The sequence below is a fragment of the Saccopteryx leptura genome, chromosome 2, assembly GCF_036850995.1.
Source record: "Saccopteryx leptura isolate mSacLep1 chromosome 2, mSacLep1_pri_phased_curated, whole genome shotgun sequence".
Lineage (NCBI taxonomy): Eukaryota > Metazoa > Chordata > Mammalia > Chiroptera > Emballonuridae > Saccopteryx > Saccopteryx leptura.
The window spans coordinates 12,542,170-12,561,753 of NC_089504.1; the positions used below are offsets into that span (position 1 = coordinate 12,542,170).

Below are 19,584 nucleotides of genomic sequence, written 5' to 3' on the forward strand. Positions count from 1 at the left end.
GCATTGAGGAAGGAGGGATAAAGGAAACACTATATATTAAACAAAGCAGCAGAAAATAGGACTATCAACACCCACAACAGAGATTTTTGAGGGAAGAATAAAAAACCTGACTATTCAGGCAAGACATAGTTAAGTGGCCCTTGTGCAAATGAGATCAGTTTACCTGCTTCTTGGAAGAAATACCCTAGGCTCGTCCACAGTGTTGTAGATGGGGCTGACGGCCCTGGGCACCTTCAGCCTTCAGTGGCAAACCCAAGCATTCTGGACAAGATTAGGTCATAGGTGACTGGAGTAGGGCTGGGTTCAGACTGAACCCTCCCTTAGAGGAGTGAGGGGGAAGCCTACCTTCTAGTGTCCCTGTTTCCTCACAGCAGAGGCATGTAAGTCTGGCAGGCTTTAGCTCAATGACCTTCCTTTTCACTATTGAGGCAGGACCCAGATGGGATCCTATGAGACTATTTGGGGTGTTGGAGTCTTTAAGGACATATCCTAAAAGCTGGTAGTTCCCCTGATCTCTATTGGGCTTTTTCTGCCTCTTGGTATCTTAAAAGCCATGCTCAGAAGATCTCGCTGAGGGGTTTGAGGATCCCCATCTGCCTATATAAATCTTTTCCATATATCTGGAGCTATTTGGAAAAAGACAAAACAGTGTTATTAGCTGGATCAAGTAAAGAAGGTAGTGGTTTGCAGGAGAAAAAGATTTGGTGTCTCCTGTTCATCAGCATTCAAAAGAAATTTAAAAGAAGTTTAAGTGAAAAGCATGGTATGGTAGACCTGTAGGAGTTCCAGGACATGACTTCCCCCTTTTAAGTTTTTTAAAATTGACCCTAAAATATTTGCTGGGTACACCTTAATAATACCTTGACTTTAAAGATTGTAAGAAATACACATAATTCGAAAGGTTTGACAATATACAGTAAATGCTTTTGCTCCATATGCAGGAGCATTGTCAGTTTAACCTGTTTAGAAAATCCAATAATAGACCAATGCATACAGACAATGAGCTATAACATGCTTAGCAGCCTCTCCTGTTCTGACAGAGGTTACTATAAATCCAGAATATGTATCCACTGTAACATGGACATAGGACTGTTTGCCAAATGAAGGTATATGAGTAACATCCATTTGCCAAAGTTGTCCTGGTAGGGGTCCTTGAGGGTTAACTCCAAATTAAGGGACAGATTGTAGTATAGGACCCCTTGGACAGGATTTCCCAATCTGCTGTGCTGCTTCCCGAGAAAGTTGAAACTGTTTACACAGGGCTGCAGCGTTCTGGTAATGAATAGTATGAGACTGAATTGCTCGATCTGTCATGGTTGCTCCAAATAATTTTCTTTTGGGTAGTTTGATCAACAAGGGCATTCCCTTGTGCTAAAGCTCCAGGGAGCATGGAGTGAGCTCGAGTATGTCCTATAAAACATGGAGCTCTATGTTGACATACAAGTCTTTGAAGAAGGAGGAACTGCTGAAATAGTTCATCAGCATTTGTCCCTAAGACCGCAGTCTTTATAGTGGAAACACCATAAGTAAATATTTGCTGTCTGTATATAGATTAAAGGGGGAATATGGCAAATGCTGAAAAGCCATGATAATGGCATATGATTCTAGTCTTTGAGCTGATTTTAAATTGACAGTTTCAGTATAAAGTTGTCCATTGATTTGCAAGAGCGATTTGCCATTTAGTGGAAGTTTCCCAGAGCCATTGTTGTTGATCCTTTGAAAAAAGGAACAACAATTTTGAGGCTCAAAACCTATAAGCTGTAAGGGTTGCCTATGCCCCTTGATAATCCAGGAGGAAACAAAATCAAAATATTGAAGTGTATTCCATGGGCTATTAGGTGGTTCAATGTGCCCAAGCTGTAGCTGCTCTTGTACCAATTGAGAAGCTGCCCTAAGTTTCTCCTGAAAAAGGGGCCATTGGCCTACCCATACAGGACTATCTGATTTCCAAGTAACTGGGTCTGCACAATGCATTATTGGGGTAGCAGGAGCTACCAAGGTCCCTATGCTAAATTTTGATATCCTAATCCACACCTTCTGGTATTGGGTGCCACTTCTTTGGGTGTGAGAATTCCTCGCTGTTCTTTCCCTAGTCCCTTGGTGGGCAAAAATCCCCAATCAAGCATCTGAGTACTGACTAAACCATTAGGACTGACAAGCAATGCTCCCATATTTTTCAAAACATGTCTACCCCACAAATTAACTGGCCATCCAGGGAGCACATAAGGCTTAAAAAATCCAGAATGACCTTCTTAATCTTCCCAATATAGAAAACTAGAACTTTGTTGAGGGGATTTACTCTGCCCTATACCTTGTAATTCTGTGGCTGCTGCATGAGTGGGCCAGGAAGGAGGCCAATGTAGCTTAGCAATAACAGATATGTCAGCTCCAGTATCTAAAAGTCCTTTAAATTTATGCTATGTATTGTTAGTTCCATTTCAGGACGTTCCTGACTTATATTTTTTTAAAATCCAATTGGCAAAATCAGAGGAGCCAAATCACCAATTTGCTTGGGGCCCCTTTTTCAGGATGTGGCCTGAGCTGCAGAATTAGCATCCTTATACTATGCTTCTAACTGCCTGAATTAGCTGTGAGACAAATTCTTTTTTTTTTTTTTTGATTAATTTTAATGGGTGACATTGATAAAATTGTCTTCCGTCACCTTCTAACTGGTTTTCTTTGTGCCCCTCCCCTCCCCCAACCCCCTCCCTCTCCTCCCCCGACCCTGTAACCCCAACACTGTTGTCCATGTCTCTGAGTATTTTAAGTGGATGCCTTGACAATCAATGCTTAAGTCAGGCACTTGCATTAAAAAAGGAAAAGCCAACTCTCAGGGCTAATACAACAGAGATCTTTGACAATTTTGCAGCTACTCCCTGTCTCAGTTTTCCATTTGTAAAGAAGAGAGAAATGTTATCTATAATTTAGAGTTGTTGTAAGAATTTGATAAATACATATACATAAAGCACTCATGAGTGACCAGCATATAGTTAGTACATATATGTATATTCCATTATTATTATTACTATTATTGTTATTATTATTAATAGCATACAGGTGAAGAAATACTGGGAGAAAAGTACAAAGAGCTGCTAGGTAAAAGCTTGTATATCTATATGTATCTAGAGACTGTTGATGAAATGAGAATTTGGCCAGGAGTTAATCTGCCTCATTCTTTTTACTGACTAAACAGCAGTTCATAGTATCTGTGTATTGTATCTGTTGGGAATTCCTTCAAAGCACTGAATAAGAAACAATCCAAAACCTCAGTACCTTATAACAACAGACATTTATTTCTTAGTCAAAAGCCTGCAGACTTAAAGAGGCAACTGTGCTTCAGATTTGGGGTCAAGTTTAGATATGTTCTATGTGTTTCTCATTCTGAAACCCAAGCTAAGGGGACCGACTTATATGAGATGAGCTTTTCTTCTCGTGGTGAAGGCCAGAGCCCAAGAGGGAAACCAAACAGTCTAAACCCATTCAAAGATTTTTATTGGAAGCAGTGTTTGTTATGCTTATTTATGAACTACTGGCTAAAACAAGTTCAAAGTCAGTGGGGTAGAGAGCTATACATTGCCTGTCAGTGAAGCCATGGCAAGGACTGGAAAGGAAATAAGAATTGTGAACAGATAACACTATCTATCCAACTACCCAACACAATGAACCAAAATTCCATTTGTATGCATAAAGATTATTTCTAAATTTTCACTGTCATGAACAATAGTGTATTTAACATAAATATATATATTCATATATACAATATGTATTAATTCATGGCATAAGGAGTTGGCAAAGAAAGTTTGCAGTTGTTGGTATGGTATGGAAAAAGACATGCAGGTTATGATTATTACGGTGGCTTTATTAACTCTGTGTTTTGTGGACTCATATCTAAATATAGATTTTTTATAGAATTGCCTAACTGCTCTTCAAAAATGTTGTATCAATTTACATTCCTGATTATTTCTTTTGTGTGTGTGTGTGACAGAGACAGAGAGAGGGACAGATAGGGACAGACAGACAGGAAGGGAGAGATATGAGAAACATCATTTCTTTGTTGCGGCTCCTTAGTCTCCTTAGATGTTCATTGATTGCTTTCTCATATGTGCCTTAATGGGGGGGGGTGCAGCAGAGTGAGTGACCCCTTGCTCAAGCCAGTGACCTTGGGCTCAAGCCAGCGACCTTAGGCTTCCAGCCAGCAACCTTTGGGCTCAAGCCAGTGACCATGGGGTACGCTCAAGCCTGATGAGCCCATGTTCAAGTCGGCGACCTTGGGGTTTTGAATCTGGGTCCTCTGTGTCTCAGTCCGATGCTCTATCTACTGTGCCACTGACCGGTCAGGCCTGATTATTTCTTTACCTTAAGAAAGTTCTTTTAGTGAGGTCTGGGGGTATTCTTAAGAGGCTACAGTGCTAAGAGGTGAAGGTAATCAGTTAGTAAGGACTAGAGGGGATCAGTAATGGAACCATCATGGGAGATGGAGAAGGGAGGGGGGTTAGTCAAGGAGGCAGGAAGGATAAAATGGGAAGAAACAGAGGAATCCAGAAGGAAAACACTGGGTATGTATGATACTTTCTGGCAAATGGAAAGAACCAGAGTTAACTAATCAAAAGTTGACTTGATTTCCTTGTTATTATCATAAGTGCCAGGGCCCCCTATATCTTGGAAGATTTTATTATTTTAGTGTAGTCAAAGACCTAAGGAGTGTAGCCTTGCAAACCAATTTCAGTGGTATAAATTTTGACCAACACTTACATATATGTAACAAGAAACTGTTTTCTACATTATACCAAATCACTACAACTTTAGCTCCTTCTCAACTCAGTGCTATAACTACTCATATCTTATAACAGAAACTTTATCCAGATAAATGGACCAAACCAGCCACATTCTCACCTTCTGCCTCTTGTCCCAGGAGGTTCTGTTCACCTTTTCCTTTTGATCCTACACCTGCAAAACTGAAGAACTGACATTTTAAATGACATCATGGCTCTTGGACCTTTTCCTCATGTCCAGCATTGACTGGTCAGCAGACAGACACCCAGTAAACAGACAAATTCCATATATCAACTACTGAAAAGATTGGAAGTATGCCGAGACAAAGGAGTGGAAGTTATTTCCGAATGGTATAGCTAGTGAATTGAAGGAAATACAAGTTGGAGAGCTATGACAGTGCTTACTGGTGGAACATCTGTAACTCCTGCCCTTAGTCAATGGACATTTGTCCTGTGTGCCTCTCCCCATATTGAAACAGTTCCACCATTTCATTTATCTCGGTGGGAGACAGTACCTTCCTCTATCTTATAGGAAATAAAAGCAGCCGTGTTGCTGTCCCACTTTTCCTGTGATCATTCTAGAGGGTGGGTGAGTGACCAGACATGGCTAGTCTCATGTATCACCTTATTTTGAATCTAGATATGTTGGTGCAAAGAGTAAGAACTGGGCAGTTCTTTCTGGAGGTGGTCACACCTGGTTTCCAGGCCTCCAAGGGCTATGCCCAGTGACTTGATGGTAACTATTGTTGGTGAGGATATAAGTGGCCGTGAACAGAGTTTGATGACTACAACAGTGGGCTCATCAGACCAATTCTGGCGTATGATTTGACCGTGGTTCTTTTTCATTTTACTGAGCTGAAACATCCACACATACTTTCAATAAACACATTTCCTTCACAAATCTATGAGAATTGGTTTCTGTTGCCTGCATCTGAGAGTTAGAACCATGCTGTTTAATGGCAGGTCCAGAAAACAACCACAGTTATTATCAAAGCCCATGCTAATGTTTTACACTAAATACATAGTTGTATGTGCTTTGGGTTTAAGGGATATCCCAGGAAAATATCCAATGAGAAAATCTGTAATATGTACTTAATTTAGATATGTGAGGGGCAAAACTCTTTCCCTAGAATCACAGATAAAACTTGGATCTGCATTTTTGGGTTTTATCTAAAGAAAGAAATCCATGTCCTGCTCCTCCATTTCCTGAAGGCCCCCTTGACTTCCCCATTTCTCAGGCTGTAAATGAAGGGGTTCAGCATGGGGGTCACCACGGTGTGCATGACTGTCAGGATGCGGCCCCGGGCCACTGAATAGCTGCTGAGAGGCTGGAAGTAGAGCCACGTGAGGGTGCCATAGAAGAGAGCCACCACAGTGAGGTGGGAGCCACAGGTGGAAAAGGCCCTCCACTTGCCCTTGGCTGAGGGGCTCCGGAGGACCACGGACGTGATGCAGGCATAGGAAGCAATGATGAAGGCCAGAGCGCCATTGATGACAATGACACCTTCTGTGTGAATCATCAGGGTGTTGAGGCGGGTGCTGGAGCAGGATAGCTTCATCAGAGGGTAGAGGTCACAGAAGAAGTGAGGGACCCTGTTATCTGCACAGAAGATCAGTCGGCCCATGAGGAGGGTGTGAAGCAGGGCGTGAAGATGGGAGAGGACATGGCACAGAGCCACCATCTGCAAACACAGCATTTTGATCAGAATCACAGGGTAGCGGAAAGGGTGGCAGATGGCGATGTATCTATCATAGGCCATCAGAGCCAGGAGGAAGTTTTCCATGGCTGCAAAGCATATGAAGAAATAAGTCTGGGCTAAGCAACCCATATAGGAAATGGCCTTTGTGGAAGAGAAAATGTTCTGCAGCATCTTGGGGACTGTGGTGGAGGTGAAGCAGATGTCTACCAAGGCCAAGTTACTGAGGAAGATGTACATGGGGGTGTGGAGGTGTGGCGTACAGACAATCAGTGTGATGATGGCAAAGTTGCCAGAAATGTTGATTGCGTACATGAGTAGAAAAAGAAGGAAGAGCGGGATCTGTTCTTCTGGGTGGGTGGAAATGCCCAAGAGAACAAAATGGGACACACTGGTCTGGTTGGTATTGTCCATCTGTTGCCATAAGAACAAAAAGGCTATTACTATTTTTTATTGAGGTACAATCAACATAGAACATTATATTATTTCAGGTGTATAATATAATGATTCAATATTTGTATACATTGTGGAAATAATCACCATAAGTCTAGTTAGCATCTATATACTAGCATACATAATACAAATTTTTTTCTTATAATGAGGACTTTTTTTTTTTTTTGTATTTTTCTGAAGCTGGAAACGGGGAGAGACAGTCAGACAGACTCCCGCATGCGCCCGACCAGGATCCACCCGGCACACCCACCAGGGGCGACGCTCTGCCCACCAGGGGGTGATGCTCTGCCCCTCCGGGGCATCGCTCTGCCGCGACCAGAGCCACTCTAGTGCCTGGGGCTGAGGCCAAGGAGCCATCCCCAGTGCCCAGGCCATCTCTGCTCCAATGGAGCCTTGGCTGTGGAAGGGGAAGAGAGAGACAGAGAGGAAGGAGGGGGTGGGGGTGGAGAAGCAAATGGGCACTTCTCCTATGTGCCCTGGCCGGGAATCGAACCTGGGTCCCCCGCACGCCAGGCCGACGCTCTACCGCTGAGCCAGCCAGCCAGGGTGATGAGGACTTTTAAGATCTACTCTCTTAGCAGCTTTCCAATATGCAATATAGTATTATTAACTCTAGTCACCATGCTGTACCTGACACCCCCATGACTTATTTACATATTTTATAACTGAAGTTTGTACTTTTAGACCCCCTTCACACACTTTGCCCATTTCCCTTATCTTTTGTCTCTGGAAACCACCAGTATGTTCTCTGTATCTATGAACTTTCCTCTTTAGAATCCATATATTAATGAGAACATATGGCATTTGTCTTTCTCTGCTTGACTTGTTTCACTTAGCATAATGCCTTCGAAGTCCATCCGTATTGTTGCAAATGGCAAGATTTCATTTTTTTTTAGGGCTGGACACACTTAGGTTGTCTTAGCTATTGTAAATAATGCTGCAATGAACATGGGGTTGCACGTATCTTTTCAAATTTGCATGTTTGTTTTTTTCAAATAAATACCCACAAATAGACTTGTTGGATTATATAATAGTTCAATTTTTAATTTTTAGAGGAACCTTTATACTGTTTTCCAAAATAGATTATTTTTATAGATATAGACATTTGAGCAAGTCATTTAATTACTATCACTTTTGTGCTCCAATGTAAACTACACATGGCATTGATAAAGGAATCAAGTGCTTAATTATTTTCCAAAATAATGAGGTATGAATTTTTCCTTATCATAGTGTCATCACTATTATCACAGCTAACATTTACAGAGCACTTACCTTGAACCAGAGACTTTGCTGCATTGTCACATTTCGTTTTTATAATAACCCCTCAGAGGCCATTATTATTATTGTTGTTTTACAAGTTAAAAAATTGAAGTATAGAAAGTTTAAGCTCATAAAAGGCAAAATCTGAACTTAAAGTCATGTTTATCTGGTTCCAAAGGTTATGCTAGTGACACCATATATATAACATGACTCCTCAAATTAAAACCAAGGCAGTTCATTCATGGTAATAAGACCTGTTGATGAGCTATACAACCAAGGCATCAGCTGCTAACAGGGATTTCAGAGGTTATTTGGTCCAAGAATTTCTATTTTGGGGAATGCATACCCCGGGTGGCGCCCAATGACTTCTCGAAGAGTACATAGATGTGATCTTAGGAGAATCAGTTTCCAGATTCTCAGAGTTTGTCTTTTCTAAAATCATTTTGTCTTCAAGATGTCACCTTATGCATTATTCTGTCTCCCATTTAACAAATGAAAGACATACTTTAATCTATCCAAGTCTTACTAGATGTGTTGGCTCAGGATATCAAAACCTCAAAGGAGCCCATTGAAAGGACAATTAGAAATATTAAGAAAATGAATGACTTTAATGAACAGATAACAAATTCATTTTTAGATCAAGGGGTTTCCAGTTTTTCATTCTCAAAAAAATTGAAAGAGACCTAATTCAGTTGTTAACACATCATTAAAAATATTTTTTTGATATTATGTAACTCTAGTTACTGTCGTATTTCTTGGACAGCTTTTGGTCCTCTGGACTCTCAATAAGTCTGTTCTCTCTCAATATTAAATCTAAACATCAGTCAATAGAAGCAGCATTGTGCAGTGGGCTAGACCACCCCCCCCCCCCCCGCTCTTTTATTTAGCAGCCATATGACTTTAAGGAAAGCACTTACCCTCTATAAGCCTAGGTTTTCTTCTCTGTAAAATGGGAGAATTTTAATAGCACATTACTCATGACATTGTTATGAGCATTAAATGAAAGTACCTGGTTTTTGGCAGGTGTTCAGTAAATGCTGACAACATTGCCTATCAAGTTTTCAGTCTTGTCTACACAGAGTTTCCGGTTTTTCTGGGAGGACAATGTTTTGACATCCAGATCTCTCTACAAATGAAATTGCTCCACTTTGTCACTGTCATTAAAATGTGGCTCCCAGAAGTAAGCAAAGTCTATGAGTGCTCTGTCATCACAGGGTAATCACGAAGCTTTGGTCTGGTCCTAGATCAGAGCTTTCTGGGTAGAGATCGGAGTTGGCAGTCCACAAGTAAGCTGTGTCCCTGGCTATCCCAAGAATACTTAAACTTGATATGCAGGTTGTTGGGAGAAAAAAGTTGCAAATAATTAAGAACTGCCCCTGTGTAAGGTACTTCCTTTCACATGCATTGTCTCATTGTCTCATATAGTCCTCATGACAATCCCAAGATACTTCTAGCTGCAACAATCACTTACCCCTTTTCATGGAGGAGGAAACCAAAGAATGGGGTGTGAAGGGCTTTACTCAGCACAAGTCAGTGTTAAGTGGTTCGGCTGGACAGCACACGTACGGCTGCATACCTGGAGTGCTGTATTACACTACCCCTGTGCTTTCCTTAGCGCCTACCCTATCGAAATGGATTTATTCTTCACTCCTGAGCTGTCTGCTTTTATAAATCAAATGAAAGGATGCCACCATTTTAAGAGGGTGAACATTAGGTTGTTCAATTATAAAAGTGTAGACCTTCACAGCATGTCATTGAATCATCCTGAATTTATTTCAGTATGGTATGGTGACGGATGAGAACTAAAAGTTGTAACCACGCTTACTGAGCACTTAATATAAACCAGGAATTGTTCTGAGAGCTGTATACTACTCAAGTGTTTTCTACTTGGTGATCACAGCAATTCTGAGACATGGGTATTATTTTCTCAATTTGTAGATGAGGAAAATGAAGCTCAGAGGGATTCTGTAACAGGTCAAAGTCACAGAGTTAGTAGATGGTCGAACTGGAATTTGAGTTCAGTACCATCTGACCTCAATGTCCGTGGCCTTAACCACTGGGTTCTGCCAACTCTGAAGCTTCCCCTGACCATCCCAGTTCCTACTTTCCTCTTTGTTTCTTCCTTTTCCTTTGTGCTACCTTGTGCATTTTGTCAGTGAGAAATGTCTACCATAGCTTTTCTAGTTTTTTATTATATATAGAATTAGAGAGTAGGTATTATTATTCCTATTCTCAGATCATTAAATTAAGGGGGATGTGTTACCTTCCCCCAGGTCACAGTGCAGAGGAGTGGAGCCAGGTTGGTCACAGATTTGTCTAACTGAGAAGCATTGCTCTTTCTGTCCCACGTCACCCATTTAACACCCATGTTTCATTCTTGTCCAGTGCTTGGTTCCCCTTGCTGGTCTGTCATTGTGATTAGGCACTCCAAATCGGATCAGGTGGTACCGAGTTGATGGGTCAGGAAACGTAGGGTGTCTCTTATGAGTTCTAGGGAAGGTCTAAGAAAACGACTTGGCTCTACCTGTGGCTATGACTGCTACCTGAGGCAAAGACCATGTAGCTCCTATGACTAAGCTCCCATAAGGCTAGAGAGAGCCCCAGAAGTGGCTGGAGGGTGAGTTGCCTGGAACCTTGGAGTCCTCGTCTGCCTCGTAGCTGACAGATTATCCTGCTTGGCTCATAGAGCAGCATATCAGCTCCTTATGGGCAACAGAGAACAATGTGATGTGAGGCAAGGGATGGGAAGCCAAGGAGGGGAACTATGGGAGCAGAATCTAGCTTTATATAAGGATGTAGGGCAAAAAGCAGCAGTGTGGTGTGTGAGAATGGGTTTTGACTCAGGAATCAGAAGTTTTGGGCTTTGGTCTTGGGTCTGCCATAAGAATTTTCTTTGAGACCTTAAAATCACTTTACTCTTGGGGGCCTCAGTTTCTTCATCTGGGGAATGGGAAGAATAGTACTTGCTTTTAATCCTGAGGCTTTGTATAAAAACAGAAGAGACTATAGACATAAAAACTCTTTAACGAGATTTACAAAGCAGTGAGAACTTGTTTGCATTAGACTTCTGTAGGAACTTAGGTTCCCTGTCACAGGTAGGTCTCCATAACTTCTGACAGTCTGATCTGATAGTAGAGTTCATTTTCATTCCCAAGTGACCTTTGTAAATCAGGAGGCACTTGAATAGCAGTTTAATCTCTGAGTTTCTCTGGTTGATCACAGATTTCTAGAAGCGGAAAGAAAAGTCCGGGCCATTTGTTAAGAGACGACAACTGGATAACCATATCCAGGAACTGATTTTTGGGTCATCCAATCCTGATTACCCATAATACCTCCCCAATGACTGATGCTCCCTGGAATTCTATTGGATATGTTCTCTTTGAATCAGGATGACTGCCTTGAATGGAACACTCTTGACTATCTAAATTATTCTTTCTTTTTTTGTGGGTAAGCTTTAATAAGAGGAGATAGAGAGACCATAAACACACTCTATATCTGAGGATGGTGTGGGGAAGAGGCATCGTGAAGGGAAAGACGAGAAAAAAGTTGACTTAGGGAGTTAGAGACAAACTTCACAATATGCACAATATTGTGCCCAGGAATGAATATGAGAAAGACAGTCTTCCCTCTGGAAATTACAAGGAGCCTGTGTAGGAGTTGTCTAAGGCACTGAGAAACTGCTGTGTGGGTGTACAGCCCTAAGTGCAGGACTCACCTTACTGTGGACCCTGGCTGGACTGGAACGGGCTGGGGTTGGCACACCCATCCTCACTCAGGCATGTGCCATCGTGTCTTGCTGACAGCAGCACAGAGCAGTCCACTTGAGGAAGACAGAGGAAGTTGCCCAGGACCGGAGAAAAAAAGGCATCAGCAAGGGGTCAAAGGGAAGATCAGCCAGACTCCTGGAGGTGCTTCTATATATCAGGGGCAGGAAAGCCTATCCAGGGAAGGTGCTGGGAGTTGGAGCATGTGTATTCCTGCACAAATCCCACGGTTCCCTTAGCACAGCTTCCTGAGTGTGTCATTGGCCAAATTCACTACCTTCTCTGGGGATTGGGGCCCATGAGCCAGTGCTTCTACTGTTAGTATAATGACTGTGGCTTGGCAGCTCGGCCGACCCCAGGAGAGTGGCCAGGACCTGGGAGATCAGTCTGGACACGGGGTTCTCTGTTGTGTGCTCCAAAATCAGGCCCTGAGAAGAAAGCCCAGGAAAACACAGGTTATGGTCAAGGCCTGGATGGGGTGTCTTCTTGTCTGGCTCCTGGAAGATGCCACCTTCTTTTAAGTGATACACTCTTGTTTTACAAAATATTATTTTATAACATATTTTGAGAACTGGGAGTCTGTTTCTCACTTTCCCTATTCCTCTCCAGGGGTGATCCTTGTTGCTGCTTTGACATGTGCCCATTCACATGCTTTTCTGTGCATGTCTGTGTGTGTACAGTTTTGTTTCTACAGAAACAAGTCCATCTGTTCTAGAGCTTTCTGTGTTTCTCTCATGTCAGCATCAGGCCTACCTCATTATTCTAAAAGCATTGTGTAGATTATTGGGTGTGACAAACATCTCCCTGCTCATACCACTTATTTCCTTTTGGGGGGGAGCTGTTACAAAAGCAACACCACAGGGGTATTCTTTTACAGGTGTCATTGTGTGCATATAACTTTTCTAGAAATGGGAGTGCTAGGTGGAAGTATATGTGCATTTTAAATTTCATCAGTGCCGCCAGATTGTCCTGGAAAAAGTTAAAACCAATTTCTACAGCCTTCGAGGGCATATGAGAGTGCCCTTGCCCACATGACCCAACAGCACTGCTTGCAAACTTCTGTTTTCCAATTTAATGAGGGAAAAAGAAACAATACTTTAGGAGAGTTTTACTTTTCATTTTTCTAATTGCTGGGGGCAATTTTTTCAACCGTTTTAGTTTTCCTTCTTTGAATTGCCCAACTGTATCCTTGTCCACTTTTTCTATGTGTTGCAGGTATTTTTTTGTTATTGTTGCTTTTGTTTTTATAGGGTTATAATGTGGTAAATATTCTCTTATGTTTCCCTTCTTTTGTGTGTGTTGTGACAGAGACAGAGAGAGGGACAGATAGGGATAGGCAGGAAGGGAGAGACATGAGAAGCATCAGTTCTTTGTTGCGCCCCCTTAGTTGTTCATTGATTGCTTTCTCATATGTTCCTTGACCAGGGGGTTACAGCAGAGTGAGTGACCCCTTGCCCAAGCCAGCGACCTTGGGCTTTAAGCCAGTGATGTTTGGGCTTGAGCCAGGATCATGGGGTCATGTCTATGATCCCACGCTCAAGCCAGTGACCCCACGCTCAAGCCTATGAGCCTGTGCTCAAGCCAACGACCTCAGGGTTTTGAACCTGGGTCCTCTTTTTCCCAGTCCAACACTCTATCCACTGCGCCACCACCTAGTCAGGCTATTTTCCCTTCTTGATCTGACTCATAAATCTAATTGTTCTCAGTATCCAGCTTGAGTGGACATTTTTTTCTTTTACTTATACTTTTTTTTTTTTTTTTTTCATTTTTCTGAAGCTGGAAACAGGGAGAGACAGTCAGACAGACTCCTGCATGCGCCCGACCGGGATCCACCCAGCACGCCCACCAGGGGGCGATGCTCTGCCCATCCTGGGCGTCGCCATGTTGCGACCAGAGCCACTCTAGCGCCTGAGGCAGAGGCCACAGAGCCATCCCCAGCGCCTGGGCCATCTTTGCTCCAATGGAGCCTCGGCTGCGGGAGGGGAAGAGAGATACAGAGAGGAAAGCGCGGCGGAGGGGTGGAGAAGCAAATGGGCGCTTCTCCTGTGTGCCCTGGCCGGGAATTGAACCCGGGTCCTCTGCACGCTAGGCCGACGCTCTACCGCTGAGCCAACCGGCCAGGGCTACTTATACTCTTGTTCATTCTAAGAACACAAATCATTAGTTTCCCTGGAAAGTAAATTGTGACATTTCTTTTTTATTTTATTGATTTTAATTTATTGTGTTTACATAGATTCAAGTGTCCCCCAAATATATTCCCCCCCACCCCATGTTCTTCTCGACATCCCCCTTCTCCCTCTCCCCCCAATGCTTTCCTCCTTCCCTCCAGGATTTGCTTTTCTGCTCTCTATAATGCTGTGTTATGTGTATGTAATTTCACTAATCTCTTTCTCTTCTCTGATCCCATCCTCTCCTCCCCTTTCCCTCTTTCCACTTTCCCTCTGGTCCCTTTGATCCTGCCTCTGCCTCTACTCCACTCCTTAGTTCACATTGTTCATTAGATTCCTCAAATGAGTGAGGTCATATGTTATTTTTCTTTCTCTGTCTGGTTTATTTCAAATGTGACATTTCTTATCGGATCTCATATCAGTCAGTGTTCAAGAGTCTGAAAAACACAAGGACCCAGATAGCACTGAAGGCACACAGCTGGCAACAGTAACAGCTTACATGTGCTGCGTGTTTACTGTGGGTCAGGCAAAGATGCTCAAATGCTTTCATGCCGTTTAACCCTCACAGCAACCACGAGTAACCTCCATGTTCACTGCAACATTATTCGTGATAGTCGACTTAGGGAAACAACAAAAGTGCTGTTTATTGAGCACTTCCTGTGATCCAAGTTAGTTCACATATTATTTCTTTCTCAGAGAAATCCTATGATGTAGTTGTTTTTCCAGTTTTACACAAAAAGAAACCAGAACTGAGACAAAGTTTCTCAAGTTAACATAATATGAAAGTGTCGGATTTTTGGTTCTGACTTGTAACTTCTGACTTTGGGTCTTGAGTTCTTGTCACTATCACACTAACTATAATTAGAACTAGGGTATATGTGTATAGGGGCTTAAACTAACACAGTCCAATGACTTCAATATATAAATGGGGAAACCAAGGCTCAGAGACATAAAATGATTATCTAGCGGTCACATGATTCATGATTGGCCAAGCCAGCACTAGAACCCAGAACTGAAATTAAAGCTTTGTTCTTATTCTTCGATAGAACATTGCCTGCTTACGTGTGAAGTATCAGATCATTTCCCTTGTATTTCATTCTAACAGACATAATGAATCATACATTCTCAGGCTAGAGATATTATCTTCCAATGTTCCATTATAACTTGAGCTAAACAAAAATTGGGAGTTATATTTTCATTTTATATGTATGGACTACCTGTGGACTTCTCTTAGTCATCCAGTAAAAATACACAATACACAAGAACATCGTGGGAGTGGGTAGTAAACTGCTACGCACTCAAAGCATGCGCCCTTCACAAGTATGACTGGAGGTCCCCTCCTCTGTCTTCAATATCAGTCTGCACTTTGAAATATAAACATGGGACAAAGAGAAGTCTCAGGTTCAGAGAAGCTACAGGGGTTGGGCTCTCAGGAGGGCACTTTTCAACTCTCAGCTCAGAGTCTTGGAGTCAGGACCCTAAGATTCTGAAAAGAGTGTTTTTCTTCTGAGTAGTTTTCCCAGGGCCCCTTTCATCTCCCTGTTCCTCAGGCTGTAGATGAAGGGGTTCAGCATGGGGGTGACCACTGTGTACATGACTGAGAAGACCCTGTCCTTTCCACCCGAGGGGGAGGAGGATGACGGAGGACATAAATAGACCCCGATCGCTGTACTGTAAAACAGGGAGACGACAGAGAGGTGGGAGGTGCAGCTGGAGAAAGCCCTTTGCTTACCCTGTGGGGAGTCCATTCTTAGAACAGCCAATGCAATGTAAAAGTAAGATGTGAAGATGCAGACAAAGGGTCCAACTAGCAGTGTTCCTGCCACAAGGATGAGCAGCAGGTTATTGACATATGTACTAGAGCAGGCCAGTTTCAGGAGGGGGACCAGATCGCAGAAGAAGTGGGGGATGATATTGGGGCCACAGAAGGAAAGCCTGGTCAGCAGGAGGGTATGCACGAGGGCATGGAAGGCAGTGATCACCCATGATCCAGCCACCAACAGGGCACAGCGTTGGGAGGTCATGATCAGGGCATAATGGAGGGGCTGGCTGATGGCCACATAGCGGTCAAGTGCCATTACAGCCAGGAGAAAGTTGTCCAGATCTGCAAATAGGCCAAAGAAATAGAGTTGTGTAAGACACTCACCATAAGAAATCAGTTTACTGCCTGAGCCAATATTGTCTAGCATCTTGGGAATTATTGTAGAGACGAAACCAATGTCAGAGACGGACAGGTTGGCCAAGAAGAAGTACATGGGGGTGTGGAGGTGCATGTCGGAGCCAATGGCAAGGATGATGAGCAGGTTGCCCAGCACTGTGACCAGGTATATGCCCAGGAAGAGCCCGAACAGGAGGGGCTGCTGCTCTGGCCGCTCGGAGAGGCCCAGGAGGAGGAACTCGTAGATTCTGGTCTGGTTTCTTCTGTCCATGTCTAGAATTTAGTATGACATCAATTTTATTAAATACAAATAGCCAAAAAGTAAAATATGGCTGTGATGAAAATTTTTGAACCCCTAAAATAATTTCATAGTTTAGACAGTTCTGTTCGGTAAATCTTGCATTTAGAACTGTGCACGTTAGAAAAGGCAGTTTGGATCAGACGATTTGTAAAGTTATAGGTTGGTGTCAGCACCTGACTGGATATCCAAGACTCCTTTAAATGATCTCAGCTGTCCCCATGCCGTGTGGCAGGCACCGCAGACAGTGTGCCCTGGATTGCACACATCCTATTGGTATATGTGAATAATTATAACGTCACTGAATAATTATGTAATTAAGTAAATAAGATTTTACTTAATTATAATTAGAGAAATTAATATATAAAATGATCATATATAATTATAATTACAAATAAAATAACTATATAATTTAAAAATAACTTTTAGAAAGATAAATTTCAGAACAGCGTGTATATTTACAATTTCACTTTTGTAGCCTCAAAGCCTAAGTGGTTGTCTATGAGCAGGGACGCGGAATGGCACATTCTGAACGTCGACAGCGTTTACTTCTGAGAGCTGAGTGCGGGTCAGGAGGCTGCGGGGGGGGGGGGGGCTGCCTTCCGCGCGCTCAGTTTGTTACCAGCGCGTGTTATCTTTGTAAAGAAAAGATGCTCTTAGAAGTATGATGACTGTGGTTCACTGAATTGATCCAAGTGACCATCCAGAAGGCAATGTGGAGACCTGGGGAGTTCTGACAAGTTGGCCAGGCTGTGATCTCTGAAAGGCAGCTCTGGCATGTGAGTAGGAGAACAAAAATCGAATGCCTTTGACCACTGTGAAGAAAAGAACAAGTGACGGAACATGAATTTTTCATCCTAGCCCAGTCCTCTCACCCCACCCCTCACCCCCCGAAATAAAAGGCTGTTGGGAGTGCATAAAATGATGCTCCAGCTCCTCCCCGAAGGCTGGGAACTGTGCTGATCCTCCGACATCAGGTGTTCTCCACTCCCCTGTGCTCCTTACCTAGCGGGAAGCCCTTCGTCTGGGTTGGAACACCTAAGTTGTAGACAGTATGTTCTGACTCCTTTGCTCTCCCAGGGCTTTTGTGTATTTAGATATTAGGTTGATATATTGCCAAACCCAAATAGGTATCAAATCCTTAGTTTGAATCCCAAACTACACCTTAGTTTTGTTTCTAGCCCTGGTTCAGGGAAGAGGATGTTTTGATTTGAGACTCAGATATCTTTATTTTCCATAGCAGCCACAGCGAGAATATACCAGGCATCCCATAACTAGAAAATACTGGACATTAAGTTTATCCAATCCATGTCCATTGCTCAGGTTCAATGAAAATGTCAGTAATTACAATAATAACACTGGCTGAGCCCTGGCCATGTGCTGATTTCAACTTCACTGTTATGACAGATGGCCTAACACTCTGGCCCAGGGTCTCAGCTGGCAGAGTGCATCACAATCACTCAAAATGGAATTCCTACTGTAGCTATACACTTAAAACTACTGCATTAGACTAATTTATGTGCTTCCAAGGAGAATATTTAGGTTGCATAGAGTAAAGGAAAAAAATGTAGTTTGCACTAAGAAACCTTTGATTCGCCCTTCTATACGAAACCTAGTAATAGGCTTTGAATGATTCATGTAGCTTCTCTGAAGCACTGTTTCCCTCTCTGTGAAGAGGGATAAATGAGTCCATGTCATAGGCCGTGGTGAGGTTCCTTGTTGCCTCACGTAAGGAAAATGTCGATTCTATTTCTTATCCTGATATAATCAGCCCTTCGTGATTCTGCCTCCACCTGTCCACCCAATGACACTTCTCCCTCATGCCATCCACTCCACACCCTTGCCCGCGAATCCACTCACAGTCCTCCAACTCCTCATCATGCCCAGCGTGCCTGACTTTGCTGCCTAGCTGTTCCACCTTCCTGAATGTCTCCTCCTCCTCTCCACCTGGCAAGAGCTCAGGTGTCAACACCTGGGGGTGCTGCAGTCCATTGCTCTATGCTCTGAGCTCCCACAGTCCTGCATGTGGGTCTCGGGTAGGACACTTGGCGTACTGCTTTATAATTACTTACTTATCTCCATTAGAATGCATGTCCCTCAGTGCCGGGGGCTCATTTCTGTTCATCTTGTTTCTTTTTACTGTGTACTTGGTAATCACCTACTGAATGAATTAATGGGTGGATAGGTAGTAAAATGACATATTAGGCTATAATGGAACTGCATGCTGTTATTGTTTAGCTACCAGCATTGCCTTTACTTATAGAGATAGTTCATAAAGCAGATGACTCTTACATGAAAGTATTAGGCAGCCTAACATATGTTCTAGTTGTACATAGAAAGTGTTCAAAATTGTGAAAATGAAAATAAACTGTATTTTGGATGTTGAATTAGACATCAACTGTGTATTTTCACAAGACCTGAATTCATGGTTTGTTTATATCTTACATTTGAACTAAATATTGTTTTGCTTTAATTTGATAAGAATGCAGCCCTGGTTATGGCATTGTCCTGAAGCACAGAGGTTACCAGTTTGATCGCTGGTCAGGGCACAGACAGGAACAGATAGATCAGTGTTCCAGTATCTCTCTCTCTTTCCCTTCCTGTCTGACTAAAATCAGTAATGAATTTTAAAATTTTTAAAAAAGAATGCACAGAAAATTAATGCTTGGAATTCAGATTTAATATGAATGTCTCTTCATGTGCCCCTTCCCCATGTGGAGGATGGTCCCCCAATTCTCTTGCTTTTGTATTTGAAAACAGCCAACATGACCTGAGGGTTAAATTCATAATCTGGGGGAATAGATAGTCCTTTGGATCAAAGCTGCCTAGCCACCCCACACTTTAGAAACTAAAGGACATTAAGTCATCTAATACAACTGTCTTATTTTATGAATGAGTAAACAGATCACAAAGAGCTGCTGTCATCGGTCCACGTTCAGCACTACAACTGATACCCAAAACAGGATTCCTGCAACTATTTCCCATGGACCATTCTGCTTCTCTTGAATGCCTGG

The 19,584-nt window shown here is 42.7% G+C and overlaps 2 protein-coding genes across 2 annotated transcripts; both read right to left on the reverse strand.

Annotated features, from left to right (window-relative positions):
* Positions 1-5,938: 5,938 nt before the first annotated feature.
* On the reverse strand, positions 5,939-6,883 carry LOC136392905 (olfactory receptor 1Q1-like). Its single transcript, XM_066365587.1, has one exon. It carries the CDS (start codon positions 6,881-6,883, stop codon positions 5,939-5,941), a length of 945 nt encoding a protein of 314 aa, XP_066221684.1.
* Positions 6,884-15,592: 8,709 nt separating this feature from the next.
* On the reverse strand, positions 15,593-16,546 carry LOC136391179 (olfactory receptor 1f45-like). The gene has a single exon (XM_066362699.1). It carries the CDS (start codon positions 16,541-16,543, stop codon positions 15,593-15,595), a length of 951 nt encoding a protein of 316 aa, XP_066218796.1. The 5' UTR covers positions 16,544-16,546.
* Between the last annotated feature and the right edge of the window lie 3,038 nt (positions 16,547-19,584).